This window comes from Martes martes (genome assembly GCF_963455335.1).
Source record: "Martes martes genome assembly, chromosome: 9".
Lineage (NCBI taxonomy): Eukaryota > Metazoa > Chordata > Mammalia > Carnivora > Mustelidae > Martes > Martes martes.
In genome coordinates, this window is record NC_137896.1 from 107,495,102 (window position 1) to 107,511,521 (window position 16,420).

The following is a 16,420-nucleotide window of genomic DNA, read 5'->3' on the forward strand; positions in this document are numbered from 1 at the left end:
ACCGGCAACAGGCAGGCTTCAGGAGGGTTGTATGGAAGCTGACACACAAGGAAAAATCAGCCTGAGCCTGGCAGAGTGGGAGTGGGAGTCCCCAGTAGTGGAAACAGCCTGAGCAAGGACGGAGCCAGTGACCTTCCCTGGGTAGCTCACCTTGACATTGTGGCCTTCTGAGTCTCTAGGATCCTAGATTCGTCTTCATCTTTAGCCCAGGTAACCCTGAAAGTCCAAAAACCTGGGTTCCTTAGCTCAGGTAATTGAGGTCTACCTGGGCAGTCTACCTTTAGTGGTTCTCAGGTTTAAATTTCAAATGGGAAATCTTTGAGAGGCCACTCACCTGCAAGTAATAATGTTATTTTTTGTGTAACTGAGGATAGATTCAATTAAGAATGATATGAAGTGAAATGCACAGCCAATGAAAGTATAATTCAAAAGAAACTTATTTTAGTAACTGTATTGAATCACTTTAATCCTGGACTTAGGAAATCATTTGGGGCTTAAAAGGGTGACTTTAATTTTTGCTTGTACTTTATTGCATTTTACTACCAGGGTATAAACTGTGTCTTGTTTGTGTTTTGTTTCCAGAACCTTTGTTCTCTTTCATTGATGTTTCCTAAGGGCCTAGAATAGTGCTTGGCCCCTAGTAGGCACTCAATAAATACTTCTTGAAAGATATAGTGACTTTTATGGAGAAATTACATTCTCTGTAAGTTTCCTACATCATGGACTATAAAGCGTCCATAGTACTCCAGTGAGAGGGGTTAGGGTTCCCTCAGAGTGAGCTACAATTGTTCTAACATTGCCAGTAAACCAAGGACGACACTGTTAAAAGGAGGGGACTGTGGGGCCTATGATGATCTTATCCAGGTTTTGGATAAAGCTCCCTTTTCGGTATACATTGTCTGTCTATGGCAGATGGACATGACTCTTAGTCTACAATCCCAAGTGTTCTGTAAATACACTTCCCAGCCCTATCTTGCAGGACTGGGAGGAAATTGGCCCTCACTCATTATTTGGGACATTCACGCACAGTTGTGCCAATATCCTTGAGCCTTCCAAGGGTCAGACTGGCTACCAGTGAGAAGGCCATTGTTCCAAGGGCTTCAGTTTCCCTGGATGCCCCACACAGACATCCTCTCTGTGGTCCTGATGCCTTTAGGGAATGTGTGGCCCAGCTATCACATGGTTGCCATGAATTTCTCTTTCAGCCTCTGGGATGCCCCTGAGCGCTTGAAGTCCCCAACCTCAGTCCTGATCCTGTCCTCCCCTCTGGATCCCCTGCATTTCTCAATCTCAACCACCTCTGCTTTCTGCCTTGCAGAAAAATCTCCGAGGCAAAGAAATACAGTCTGGGCGTGGCATGCATGTAGAAGTGGGACAGAGAGAACTTAAGAAGAACAAACAGATGGTCTCAATAAATTATTCTGCTCTGTGCAGTAGTGAGCGGCCATTTCCATCATCCTTCATTCATAAGCCAGTGAAGAAAACACCTCCTGGAGAAGCCCATGGGTGGGGACACGATGTGTGACTTCGGCAACATTTGTTCACTCTTCCATGACAGTAAATAGAAAGCAAGGAACATTGGGCACAGCACTCCTTGCTCTGAGCTCACTTTGGCTGGAAGGCAAGGAGGCTGTTTTTGCCAACCCAAGTTTGAATGTAACTGAACTCCCCTGGCTTCTGGGCACCTTTCTGGTGTGTGAACCCTTCAACCTTCTGTCACTCCGAGGCTTTCTTCCATTCTCACCTCAAATCCCTAGGAAGCTTCTCAGAGACTTCAAAAGTCACTCACTCAGACACTGCTTTGGTGGTTGGAATATAAATGTTGAGGAGTCTTGACATTCTCTATGGGGATCTTTAAAGAAGACTTCAAAGAAACAGCTCTCCTGCTTTGAGAATTGCCCACATAAGTAATAAATGAAAATAATTCCCCTTTCTGTATGTCTCTGATCTCACCCTGAGGGATGGGTTTATTAAACAGGCCTGAGAGATTGCTGAGGAGTCTCTCCACGGGTCTCGGGAGCTTGTGTGGTCACCGGAATCACTGAACCTCTCTGAAAAGGCTCACGTGACAATATGTGGACACTGTCATTTGCAAGTCAGGCTTTATTTGTGGGGGAGGGGCGCGGGAAGGGGTGGATTTCACTATCGTTCCCCTTTCTCAAGTTCCAAATCGGTTTTTATAACAAAGGAAAAGTGCACCTTTCACGAAATTAAAATCTGAAACAATGCCTTACTTCTGGATGTGGCATCTTCCTCAATTCTACCCAGCATCTCCATTCAGCACACCGTGTGCGTAGGGAACAGGACAATGTTGGAGTAAAAAGGAAAAGCTGGGGGGCACCTGGGTGGCTCAGTGGGTTGAGGCCTCTGCCTTCGGCTCAGGTCATGAGCCTGCTTCCTCCTCTCTCTCTGCCTGCCTCTCTGCCTGCTTGTGATCTCTGTCTGTCAAATAAATAAATAAAATCTTTCAAAAAAAAAAAAAAAAGGAAAAGCTGGGAAGTTAGCTGGTGCCAACCCATCTATCTAAAGATAAGGAGACACAATGGAAGGATTTTAACTTTTGTCCTATACCCTGGCATGGGGAAAGGATTGAGAAAAAATGAAGCAAACATCCTGAGGCTGATCCTCGGCTTCCTTATCACGAAAATGGAATCATTGTACCTGTCTCACAGAGCTTTCCAGAAGGTTAAATGAAATCATACCTGGGGAAAAAAAAAAAAACAAAAAAACACAGCCCAGTTTCTGGCACACATGAAGTGCTAAATAAATGTTAACAGCCATGGAGACTACTGCGGCTCTGGCCCAGAACAGTGGCTCCCAGTCCCAGCTGCACATCCAAACTTTCTGGGATGTTGTTTCAAAAATACTCACGCCTGGATCCAGCTGCAGACATTCCGAGTCAATTGGCCTGAGAAGGGGCCCAGTCCAGGTGTGGTTGAGGAATTCACTAGGTGATTCTCAATGTGCAGCCAAAATGGAAACCCACTGCCCCAGGAGATCCAAGAACAAAGGAGAAACTACGTATCCTTAGCCCTAGCCCATTACCAAGCAGGTGGTAAAAGGAAGAACAAGAAGAAAACTTAGAACACCAAGGTAAGGTTTTCAAAGAAGTTTGAAAATGACATCTTTTGTCAACAGCAGGTTAATGACCCACCTAGTTGAAATGAAGCAATTAGTAAGACTTCATGAGAGTCTTAGTAAAACAAGAGAGTTTCCCTCTGTCCATATGGCTAAGGAGACCCATCGCCCACCACTGAAAGAAGACACACCCAGGTTAACAAGAGGGCAGCCATTTAATGCAGAAATCCAGTTACCAGAAAGAGACAGAGGTTAAACAACAGGTAAAACATCGAACAATACTGCATAGTGTCACGGATTAGCTCTTACGCGGTTGGTCTGTCTCCCTTAGGATCCGGATTCCAGTACGAAGACAGAGAAGAGACGCCAGTTGAAAATAAATAAATAAATAAATAAATAAATAAATAAGGCAACAGAAGGGGAATCTTCCTGTTGACAAAGAACATCCACGAATAATGCACGAATATTTGGTGCTGACACAACAAGACACCCTCAGGACAAGTTCCAAAGATACCGCATTAAAACTGAACAAGCGTGGTACGATGACAAGAAAATTATACTCGCTTTGTTATGAATCCTTTAGCAAATAGAAATGACTCTCAGGTAATTGTTATATACAAACTTTCTGAAATAAATGGCAATCATACAAATTTTTTTTTCCATTGCAATTTCCTCTTTTTTCTAAACCTAGAAATGTTCCATGGCACTGCTCCCTCTGTCTCACAGTCAAAGCATAGATAGTCATTAAAGCACTTGAATCCACAGTAGTCTTGTCCGTAGAAAGGTATGGAGGTTTTGCATGATTTTTTCTATCAGTCATCCAGAAAGGGCTGGCAGGCAACAGGTTGGAATGTAAAAAGACCGTTTTGTGCTTGGGATCCCGACTTGAACTCCACTCCGTTCCTCTCAGGAGCTGTCTGCATCGTGGATGGGCCACCGAGCAGGGAACTCAAGTGTGGACAGTCATACCGTGGAGTCCCTGCCAGACTTTAGATGTGCAATCTTGGTCCGGCTAATAAACGGATAAGCGATGCAGAGACCTCCAGCTGCCACAATAAAGCCTAAACTACACCAGGCACAAAAGATAGACCAGCTGTAGCCATGTTCCACATCATCAGGCAGGCTATAAATTAGCTTTGGGAGCCGGTTCAAATCATAGGAGATGCTGGCAGCATACGTGCAGAGGGAAATGGTGCAAAATATCCCTATAAATAATGCAAAGAGAACAGAATGATTGGTTACAGTGTTGCCTGCTACAAGGCACATGCCAGACAGGCCTTTGTGAAAATCAGGTCAACTGATGAGGTGGTCACTCCAAATTAGTAAAGGAGCTATAATGCTCACGCTGGAATTAACTCGAATTCGCTCAACAAACATTGGCAAAACCTTTATGCGCCAGACTGTACGCTAGGTATGGGAGGGTACAAGTAAAGAACACAGGAGCATATTCTGATAACTTGAATTATTCAGGATTATCTTGCTCGGATGGTGATGTATATTTGAATTTATTTTGGGGTTTTGTTCTTAAAGCTACGAAATAAAAGTTCTATCTTTAAGGAAAAGATCTTCTAGAATGACTCACATCTAAGACAAAACAGTCTTCTTTTCTCCTTGTTCTATACCTGATCTGACACATTTTTATATAGTTGCAAGCATCATATAATGTCTGTTTTCCTTTTCAGCTACCATTATCATTAGTATTTATCATGTTCCCTGTAAATAATATTTTAAATGTGTTTTTCATGTGCTAAATTATGTTTTAAGGTTCAGAGCATGACACATGCTAAGGCCTCAACAAATTGTATTTTTCAATGGATGAATAAAAGCTTTTGTTTTTTTCTTATTCATTATTTATTTATTTAAGAGAGCACAAAAGGTGAGGAGGGGCAGGAGGAGAAGCAGGCTCCCCACTGAGCAGGGAGCCCAACATGGGGCTCAATCCCAGGAACCCAAGATCATGACCCTCGCTGAAAGAAGACGCTTAACCGACAGAGCCACCCAGGTGCCCCAAACAAAGGCTTTTAAATGATACAAATTAAATCCAGGATGTTGGAATTGAGGTAAAATAGCTGAGTCAGGAGAACACATACTTCAACCATTCAGAAAATAGGAGATAATTTGGGTGACGTAAAGAAAGCGGACCGATGCTCAGTTTTACTTTTTTGTACCAACACATGTATGTATAATTAACTGTCCTTCCAGAAGACTAAAATCAGAGCTCTGATAAAAATTTCCCAAACACAGTATTTTTAGTATTTAAGTGACGCTCCAAGGATTTAGATGCTTCTGTTCCACCATAGTGGACCCCTTATGGATGCTCTTTTGGGATGGCCAGGGGATCAAAATGAGGCTTTTGCCAGAGATGGGTCATGAAAACAGAAATGAACACCTAGTGAAGTATTGGAATGTCCAGTTTGTTCCAAATCCTGTGCCTCTCTTCTTCATACTTTGGTTTATCCCACATACAATGGAGATTGCATCTATTGGCTGGAAATTGCTTTGGGGATATATTGGGAATATGTTGAGCATCTCCATAGGTGACAGAGACACAGATTTGGGGATTCAAAAGAGAGGTCCAGAAGTAGCGGATTTCCCCTGATCTTTTTAATGGAGCTCTAGGGATCAGAAACACTAGCAGAAAACCAAACTCAGAGCAGGCAGCAACTGGGAGGAAATAAAAACGACCTCAATGCCATTTTTAAGTGTCAGAATTCTGCTTGCTCTCAAATCACATACAGGCACATTGCTTGAACCCTTTCCCAAAAGTGCGTTCATTAAAGAAATGTTTCAAATTAAAAGGACACTCGATCTGCAATAATTTGATATTTCCTACCCTTTGTCTAATTCTGTTTTTAAAATCTAAAGGGATTCTGTTTTCCCAAAAAGGATAAAAATCTTATCTTGTGACTTCCTGCTCCAGATTATTATGGCAAACATATCACTTTGAGTTCTCCGAAAATCATGATGGAAATAATTCTTTCATAAAGGAATGGACTCATCAAAAACTAATACTCCTCTGCTTTTTTCAAACCTTGTGAAGAGCAAATGTTCCTACATTTACATCAATGTTTTCACTGGCACCACAACAAAGAAAATGTTTATATATAATAAGGTCTTTCTAAGGAATGCTGGTAAGAGAACAATAAGGCAGTTAGAAAAAATTGATCTCTGGAGTATCAACAGGTAAAATATAATAATAGAACAATGACCCAATCACAGGAAAACAACTCTGTTTTGCATTCAACTGTCTGCACAGAGCTGAATGCCTAAAAGCAAGGCTTTTTACGAGTAATGTAGTTTTAATGACCTCTGAAAACTTGAGTTCAAACTAAGATTTTAAGCATCCTTTGAAGTCCAAATGCACTAAGCTGAGAGGCAGGAAATGCGTATTTTGGTCCCCAGATCTCCTACTAATCACTGTGTGACCTTGAAATTACCTAACCTGAGTCTTAGTTTCTTCATCCAGGGGAAAAAAAAAAAAATGGGGGACTTGGTTACTGAACACCCTTACTGTGTCAAATTCCTGTGATTTTGCTATTCCAAAAAAAGGCATGGAGCAAGAACATTCCCCCACCCAAACCCCACCAAAAAGAAGAAGAAGAAAGCTGTGTATATATTATACATGCTCCCTTTGATTTTATATTAAACATTAACTTCGTTAGCCCCTCTCCCCTTCCAGCTCCACAAAGTTGTTTTTGGTGAAATGAATCTCAGCGGGAACACCACCAGTTCACACAGAATAGAAAAAGATTATAAGAAATAAGCTAACTTGAGGACTTAACCAAAAGGATGATTTTCTCTGCCCTCGGTGTCACGAATGATTGTGCCTTCCATCTGTGGACCTCATGGACGCTGCACTTGATGTCACTGATAGAAATTTCTGTCTCTGACGGAGCCACTGAAACTCCCTAAAGCTAATCAGTGGCCCGCAAGAGTTGGGCACTTCATGTCATGCTTTTTGCTACTGACCTTACCCTTAGAGCCATCTTGCCTCGCAAACCCGATTGCTCCTTTTTCTTACTTGTATCACTTCTCTCTATTTATTTTATGGTGATATATATGCATGTCTGTGCCACTTAAATTCTTTTTGGAAGAGGACACTTGTCAAATCTTGACAAAAACCTGCCTTATTTTCTGTTGTCTTTATGCACTCTGCTTCAGGTTGGTGGGGAGGGTTACCATGAGCCCACAAACATGCCCCCATCCGCCCGCCCCCTTCCCACAGACTCTGTCACAGGGGTGCCCTTTGGTGACGTTTTTAATTCTTCCAAGACGCTTTTGAAGTTGTTCTGAGAAAGAGGAAAGCAAGGGGTAACAAAAAAGCAAATGCAAGAGTTCCTCTTTGTTAGAGCTTCACGTCTCAGAGTCGGCACACAGAGAGACGCCACAGCTGTCATTTGTGGGATGGGCAGGCCTTTTCTAATTATTACCGGGAAACATACTGAGAGAGAGAAAGCATTGTTTGCAACTTGCCCAACAAGATTTTGTAAAAGAGGCCTAACCCACTCAAGATATTTTAGAAAGGGGTAAAAAAAATCCTCATTTCAAAGATACCAAGTGTGACTTAAATAGAAGAAAACATCTTTGTTGTAGTTGGATTCTTAGTCTTAGGTCAATGCTGATACTGCGGAATTCTCTCTCTCTCTTTTTTTAAAGATTATTTATTTATTTATTTATTAATGAGAGAGAGGCAGAGGCAGATGGAGACGCAGAGTCCCCACTGAGCAGGTAGCCCAATGTGCGACTTGATCCCAGGACCCTGGGGTCATGACCTGAGCCGAAGGCAGATGCTTAACCAACTGAGCCACCCAGGCACCCTCCTTTTTTTTTTTAATTAAAAAAATTTTTTTTAATATACTGCAGAATTCTATTTTAGCTCCATATGCACATCTCCCAGTGCTCCTGTATTTGCTTAGGCTGCCGTCACAAAGCATCAGAACCTTAGGTGGCTGAAACAACAGAAATGTTCTCATGGTTCTGAAGGCAAGAAGTCTGAGATCAAGCTACCAGCAGGGCTGGTTTCTTTCAAGGCCTTTCTCCTTGGCTTGTAGATGGTGGTCTTCTACTTCTCTTTCTAATGTCTTCCCTCTGTAACTGTGTCCAAATGGACTCTTCTTGTAAGGACACTGGTCATTTTATAGGGTTAGAGCCCATCCTAATGATCTCATTCTACCTTAATCACCTCTTTAAAGACCTTGTCTCCAAAGACAGTCACATTGTGAGGTACTGAGGGTTTAAACTTCAAGCCTAGGGATTTGGGGAGGGACACGACTCAACCCATAACATCCTATGCGTGTGCAATCAATGTAGGAAGTATATTTCTATTTCTTTTATGGGTCTTAGCAAGACTTTACTATTTTTAAATGTTAATCAGTGATTCTGCAATTAGTTATCAAGCATCTACTACATCCCACCCCGGGTCTGATCATCTTAGAGGTGGTTTAATGAGTCCTCGTTGATCACAGCTGTGATTGGTTTGACGTGGATGTGATCAGGAACCCCAGGTGCACTTCCCAGTCCACTTCCCAGCATGCATCTCAGGGCAAGGTAAGAGACACCTCCTGGACTAAAGTTCCACATGGATCCTAATAGTGCTGAGCACAGGGAGTCCACAAAACCAGCCAAACAAAACTGAGTTCTATAACACATTGAGTTCTACCAACCTCAGGACCGGGGCATCCCAAGTTACCCCCATAAGACTTACCCAGGGGGCAAGTGATCGCAGATAATGCCACACGTTTGTTTGTAGCAATCCAGTTCATGCAAGGTATGCAGCGGGGGTACAAAAAGATAAATAAGGTACCACCCCTGCACTCAAAAAGTTCAAAATCTGATGGTCCTTCATGAAGATCCATGAGAAGAGAGGTCGCCTCGCCTCCATTCTTCTCCTAGGCTCTCCTTCCCTTCCGCTCACTCCCTGACCAGCCAGGAGTCTCCTGCAGTGCCCTGCAGCCAGCACTGATACTCTTCAGCCCAGCTTGAACCCCAGGCTGGGTCATGGTTATTGCCCGTAGCATCTTCAAAAGAGTGAAGAGTTACTGGTTCTGAAAAGCCCGGGATGCAACTACTTTTCTTATAACATATTAAAAAGCTTTCCACCAATATTCTTAATTAGAAGATACAAGGATATTGCAGAATTACAGGGTTGGAAGGGATCTTTTTGGATCAGGATGGAAGTAAATTTATGCAACCATCCCAGATCATCAACCCAATTTCCTTCCCTGAACTCCTCGAGGTGCGTGTGGCCAGCTGGCAAGCTGTAATTAGGGTAACTGGGCCCCCTCTTCTGACCATGCTCCTTTGATGTGCTTAACAGTGTGATAGGAGTGGGAGCTGCTTCACCCCAGTTAGCCTGCTTGATAAATAACACAACTACAACACCCAAAGGCATAAACATTGATTTTTTTTTTTTTTTTAGTCCTTCAAAAGATGGCCTGCCCATCATCCTGGTCTCTTTGCTCTTCCAGCAAAAATGCCTCATGCTACTTTCACACAGATTGCTCAAAAAGCCATTCCTAAATTGTCTTTCCTAAATGAATGGGCAAGAAACAGACAACACTTTAAGAAGTAAAATAGAAGATCCCAATGCACAATTACTAAATAAAAAAAGAAAAAAATCCCATCTTTCCCTGAAAGATCTCAGCAATCTTATTTCATGCAAACCCTGACCTGGTGTGACATGAGGCTATTTATAGTCCTTATTGATCCTGCTTCATGTGAATATTCATATGTTTTGCTGCAGAAATGTTAATGGATTTGATTTTAGACCGTGCTGAGGGTGTTAGATAATATAAGATCTCTGCCCCATATTTACCTTTCTAAAATAAAATTTAAAAATCCTGAATTCCAAAACATATCTGGCTCCCAATGTTTCAACTCAGACACTAAGGTCCTGTGGTTTTAGGTCATAATCAACGGATAACCTAGATAATTCTATATTTCTACTTAGAGTGGCTTTTTGGTTTTTTAGTTTTGTTTTTTGTTTCTTTTTGTTTTTTTGTTTTGTTTTGTTTTGATTTGATTTGTTTTGTTTTGTTTTTAATGTGTTGAAGCAAAAGAAGGGATAACCGACCCTTGTTGACTGTCCCTGAGCTTTCTTGGGCAGCCTGGGCCCTGTCACCTTTCTGTCTGCTGTCACAGTACTAACTGGACAGCCCTGCCTGGGCAGGGGAATGGATCCAGTGGAGAGTGAGGCCCCCATGAAGGGAGGCCCAAGCTGTAACTAATTTTTGAGATTCCCAGTGTTTTAAAAGATAATAAAACAAGAGCAACAGCGACATAAACATTATACTTTAAAATGCTTACATTGAATAAATGAACACTTTCAAATCTTTGTATACATAATTAAAATTCTAATCATTTGGATTATAGCACCATGGCAATCTAATATAATCTGTCATCACATGTTGATGGCAAGTGCTTTCACAGGCCAACAGCAGATGAGCTGCAAGTGTCTTACCCCCTCAGTCCTCTGCCTGTACCTCTTCTACCGTGTTTGTGTGTGTGTGTGTGTGTGTGTGTGTGTGTGTGTGTGTGTGTGTGATCTCAGAGGTCATGAAGTCCAAGGGCCACATCTGGGGCCCCTGGGGGATATGAAGTCCATGCCCGGCCAGGCTGGAAGGCTCTTTGTGAGGCCCCAGGGGAAAGGAAGGGGGCAAACACCAGCACTGCTGGCCCACATGTGGGTAATCAAGAACTGTCTGCAAGCAATAAGGCAGAAGGAGGAAGACTGTTTCAAAGTTTCCATTTTAACATCTCAAACTGTCACATCACTGACGCTCTTCATTGAAGGCTTGGCTAATAAGTTCAGGCGGAGAATGGAGATGCCAGCACATTAGAAGCAGCTAAGTTTAGCATCAGAAATCTGTGGGAGAGATGCTGACAAGGGCTGCTGAAGACACTTCTGCTTAATTAAAATCAATTCTTTTAACCCTTCGCTGCTCGCCTCTGTAGCTACTGCACGCGAACAGCCTCCAGCTAATTTATCTCGGGCAATGGATTCATGTAGTTATCCGGGGTTTGCAAAGGAAAGGTAAAGGCAGTATTTGAAACCGCAAAAAAAAAAAAAAAAATAAAACAAACCTCTCTAAACCCAACAGTAAGGGAACAGACGAGCACGACATAGCAGATCCACCCACGGCAAGGGCCTGCAGCTCTCCAACATTATTGAAAACCACCAAGTAGAACAGCGTAACAAGCTTATGGTGGGAGAGTAAATGGAAACCCAGAAAACTAAGTTCTTTAATGGGATGATGGTTGTGAACTTCTTTTTTTTTTTTTAATGAGGCAAACTCATCAGTGAGATTTGATTCAGAATAAGAAAAAATATTTAAACCACTTAATTTTTCAGGTGGTGGGAACAGGATTGTCCCCTTTATTCCAAAAATGTTGCTTGGCCAACCAAAGCAAAGAAAGCAAAAGAACGTTAGTTTGTGTCTGTTAGTCCCTTAGGACGGGTCATCATCAAACATCAAATTGATAAGTTTGGGGTTTTTTGTTTTGGGGGGGGTTTGGTGGTTGTGGAGTTTACATTATTGTGGCTATGTTTTGTTGGTCTTGTTTTTATTTATCAGTTGCACAGGGGTTTTTGATGATAAATTCTGAGGATGCCTGAGCCAGTATGGCCGGAGTTACAGTCCATGTGTGGATCAGAAACGAGGGCTGAGCAGGGAAAGGCGGAGCTGGCAGCTGGCCACCTGGAGGCTAGCTCTCCTCCGTGCCCACCCTGGGTTCAACAACCACCCTCCGTTCATCTAAAACCAGACTGGCTCACAACCTTCTCGGGAGCTCTCACTAGCCCTGGCTTTTAGGGCCCAGTGATTTATTTCCTTGCTAATAATTGTTTTATATCTAAGAGCATTCTAAATTATTTATGCATTATCCATATTAAAGTATGTTTTTAAACCATCACTAAGGCTTTCTTGTCTGTAGCTCCCCTCATTTTCCTGACAAGGGGACGTGATGTGGGCCTCTCCAGGGTTGGGGGGGGAGTCAATCTGCAGTCCTTTGACAGAAAAATGGGGGGCTCAACTAATAAGGGGCGGGAAGAAGATAGAGAAGATTTTTAATGACTCTTATGGCCCAGGAGAGGCTTAAAGGAATCTTCTGGGCAGAAACAGGCTCTCTCTGCTTCTTTGCTGCCCTGACCCACTCATTCTGTCATTTGAGTTTTAAATGAGGCACCCCGTGGCTAGTCTCAGGGTTCAAATCCTCCTCCAAAACTTCAGGAACTAGAATTTAAGCCTCCCTGTGCTACAGTCTTAGTGTAATCACCAAATTCTGGAAAGCTTAAGTCAGTTTTCTGCTCAGACTCTACAGGGGCCATATGATTTCGGAATGCTCAGTCAGCATGTTTACAACAATGACCCATGTTACTCACAGGGAGAGAAAGGGGCCCTGGCCATCAGAAGGAAGGGTCTCTGCCTGTGACTTGGGTTACTCAGGCGTCAGATTGGCTGACCAGGAAAGCAAAGCGCCACCTACCGGTCAACCCTGAAAGACTGGCAGAAAGAAAATGGTGTCAGCCAATGAGAGTCAGGTACAGCTGCCTCCAGTTAACGCACGCGTGCGTGAGGGGCCATTAAGTGAGAAGTGCTGGCAAACCCGGGCACGGTCACTTGAAAACTGAACTCCAGAGAAGCAGAAATAGGCTTGTTCAAAATGGCTGTATATCCAAAGTCATCTTAGCTCTGATACTGAGTATGCTTGTGAACCTGTGCATTTGACATTCACTAATCACTAATATGTTAATTTTTATTTTTGTGAAGGAGCAGAAGGAAAAAAGATTTCTTCCCTGTAGCCACCTTTAGTATTAGCTGTCAGCTCAGCTCCTGACTCCTTCATTTGCTAATCAAAAAGACCACAGACATGTCTTCACACACCAACCCCTTCCAATCCCCTGCTTTAAGATCAAGTCTCTCTTCTGCTTAAAACCTCTCGGTGGTCGAGGTGCCTGGGTGCTCAGTGGGCTAAATGTCTGACTTTGGCTCAGTTCAAGATCTCAAGGTCCTGAGATCAAACCCCACGTCAGCAGGTAGTCAGCTTGCCCCTCTGCCCCTCCCCCATGGCTCATTCTCTCTATCTCTCTCTCTCAAATAAATAAATAAATCTTAAAAACAGAAAAAAAGAAAAAAAAAAAACACTAGTGGCTTCCATTACCCTTAGATTGAAATCCAAGCCACTGTCTGCATCTCCCTGCTCTCCAGCCACACTGGTTGGTCTTCTTTCTGTGGCTCAAAACACACCAATGCATCCCTGCCCCTAGGCTTGGCTCACCCCTAAGCACACTCCTAAAAGCCAGCTGCTTTTCACAATTCAGCCTGGAAATCGCCACCTCAGCAAGGTGTTCCCCGGGCCCCCTACTACACCTTGTTTGTTTTCCTCACAGCTTTTATTACCATCACACCTTATTGTCTTCTTCTCCTCTAGATGAAAATGGAGAAGGATTTTGTGTCCCTTATTCATTGTATCTCTAGTACTTAAACTAGTGCCTGGTACATACTGAGTCCTCAGAAACTATCTGTGAAGTTAAATGAATGAATGATTTGTGTGTAAAAATGACCCCAAAGGCTCCGTCACTAAGAGAAGTACTTGGAGTTGACTTTCAGCTCAGGGGGGTGGTTTTGAGGATCACTCTCTCTCAGGGCATGCTCCCGATAAACAATGGCCAATGCTCCCGAAGAGTCCAGGCCAGGGCTAGGGCTGGGCTGCAGAAACCAGGTCTGTATTAGGAACACTGTTGTTTTCTTTACATTCTCCATCACCCACCAAAGCCAAATGACCCCTGGCTGCTCTTCTCGCAGGTGCAAGCAAAATTAGCAGAGCTGGCCACATGCAGAGCAGCCTTCCCTTCTGCCTGGAGAGATGTCCGAGGTGTTCAGCGTACCTGTCATGAGGAAAAGGAGTCCGGCCACGTGTTGGGTCAAGCTTTCCTCCCAGAAGAAACTGACTGTGGCCACGATGCAGCCGCAAAGCAGGACGGCCACCGCCATGCCCAGGAAGCCAGCCGTGATTCTTCTCAGGTCTACTCTCGAGGTACAGACATTCAGAATGGGAATCAGGAAGAGCAGAGTTATTGAAAACTAGAGAATGAAGAGCTTTGCGTACATTGCAAACACTAGTCAGTGGCACGGGCAGTCTTGGGGTCTGCAGGCTTGGGGTGGTTTAGGGAAGTCTCTCCCCAGGTTTTCCACCAGAAGATAGACAGGGTCAGAGTCTACCTTCTCTGCGTGCACGGAGACGTCTGCACCATGCAGAGAGCAAAGCAGAGGACAATGCCCGAGTAAACCTGGCTCCTAGATAGCAGTTACTTAGGAAACGGGAGAGTGAAATATCTCCACTTCCGTTAAAAGAGCAACGGGAATGCAGCTTACCACCGCTGCAGTGGCTATGCTTAGCCCGGCTTTGGAGAAAGAGCCTACAAGCTATGCTGCAGGGAAATACGGGTTTACCTGAGCACCACGGGTGCCAATTATTTTATTTGTCTTTGTCATAAAGACACAATCGTGATCCTTAGGACAGAAGCCCAGCCCCTCCCCCACCTCCGATGCAAAACCAAGACATGGACCGATGACATGGACCCAGGCTTATTTTCACTGTGATCGCTGTCCTAAAGCAGCGCTCTGATTGCCCACCCTCTGCTCTTTTCCTTCTTCTATTTCCTTCCTTCCCTTTTTGGCGGGAACAAAGTGAGTTTTAAAAATTGTTATCTAAATGTCTGTGATCCTTCTTAAAACAGTAGATCCCAAGCATAGATGGGCTGCCCCAGAAGCCAGTCAACAGCTCTGGGCCCACATGGACCATTCCTTTCATTTAAAGGGGTTTCTCATTTCCAGCTCAGAGCATCTAAATGAAAGCCAGTTGCCTAGAAGAGGAAGTATAGACACCTCAGGCCACAGGCGGTGATCACTTAAAGGGACCGAGTTTAATGTTAAGGGAGTAAGTCATTTTGCGACATCCATAACTAAGCAGGGGAAATGTCGTCATAGGTCAGCCATTGTTGTCTCAATTTCCTAAATTCCCTGCGGTTTAAGTAGTAGTTCTATTGTCTACAACCTTGAAAAGGCATGAGATTCAGATATAATCTACATGGGATTTGCATTAGTACCAGGCGTGTTAAGCTTATCTGGTAAACCTGGTACACCTCCACAAATGTGACAATCTTACAAAGAGCTATGCATGCAAATGCTGGAAGTGTCTTTCTGTCAGAACCTCAAAAAAGATCAAGAGAACACTCAAATACTGCCTTGCTGGGCAACAGCAAACCACAAACTCCTCGAGTAAAGAGGTGAGGTTCTTTCTCAGGCTCCTACATTGATCTTTTTTCACCGACCGGTCTTAAAACCAGTGACTACAGGGCTTTCAGAACTGTTGATTAAGACAAAGAACTCCAAACACACTCATAAAAAATTCAGGTGTAAGAACACTTAGACAAAACTCTAGCTTAAATCTGCTGAGAAATCCTTGTTAAGATCAGCCAACAAGAAAGAATTTTCAGGAAGTCGTACCATTAAGAAATAAGCCACATTTCAGACAATGACTTTCCAAGTCCTAAATTTGCCAATCCTAATATGTATAACATGAGACCACGGCTAAACCAGTGTCATAAGAACTTCCAAGTCCATGTTTGAGATTCAAAACAGAATCTTTGGATCAGCAGATATTGCCTCACAAAATGAGATTCTGCTTGATTTTCTGCAGTGGTTTTGGTCACCAAACAAGATCCCCAAAGTTCTTGCTGTTTATTTCATTGGAAAATGACATTGACCTCTGACTAGGGTCTAGTTTTTTTTTTTGTTTCCTGAGTCACCTATCACCAGGCAGCATCAATCAGCAATTTTCAGGTAAATATCAGCCCCCTTTAGTGTTACATTGCCCCCTTTAGTGTTACATTCTAGATTTTCACATTTTCCTGACTGTGGAAAAGAGTGGTTCCCATCGTCGAGATATCCTCTGATGACAGACATCCTCTAAGAAAATTACAACATACACTCATAAAGATATTTTAGCAGAAATACAAAGGCCTGAGGTAGACATGGTGGCTAAAATGAATATTGTATAAACAAAACAAAACTGAGAGTACCTAAGGTACAATCTCCTTGGTTTACTAAGACTAGCGGCAGAACAGGTCCCCGTGCCAGATGACCTGGTAAAGAAAAGATGCTGAAGGCCATTCGTGTTCAGAGGCCATTTGTATACACATGCGGCCAGGGCAGAAACACACACTGCCCTGTCTCACAAAGCCTCAGGCCTGATTTTCAGATTTTCCATCTGTAAACAAGTTGTGGAGCGTAGTGAAATGACTCTCAGAGTCCCTGACCAAGTTGGATCGGGCCCACAGGCC

The 16,420-nt window shown here is 43.3% G+C and overlaps 1 protein-coding gene across 1 annotated transcript in view; it reads right to left on the reverse strand.

The window, feature by feature from the left end:
- Positions 1 to 3,276: 3,276 nt before the first annotated feature.
- Positions 3,277 to 16,420, reverse strand: part of TMEM178A (transmembrane protein 178A) — a 48,567-nt gene continuing 35,423 nt past the window's right edge. The window contains exons 3-4 of the mRNA XM_080812690.1: positions 13,964 to 14,101; positions 3,277 to 4,283 (exon numbers count right to left, since the gene is read on the reverse strand). Coding sequence (XP_080668816.1) covers positions 4,042 to 4,283; positions 13,964 to 14,101 — 380 coding nt within the window. The 3' untranslated portion in view covers positions 3,277 to 4,041. The remainder of the gene's footprint in view (positions 4,284 to 13,963; positions 14,102 to 16,420) is intronic.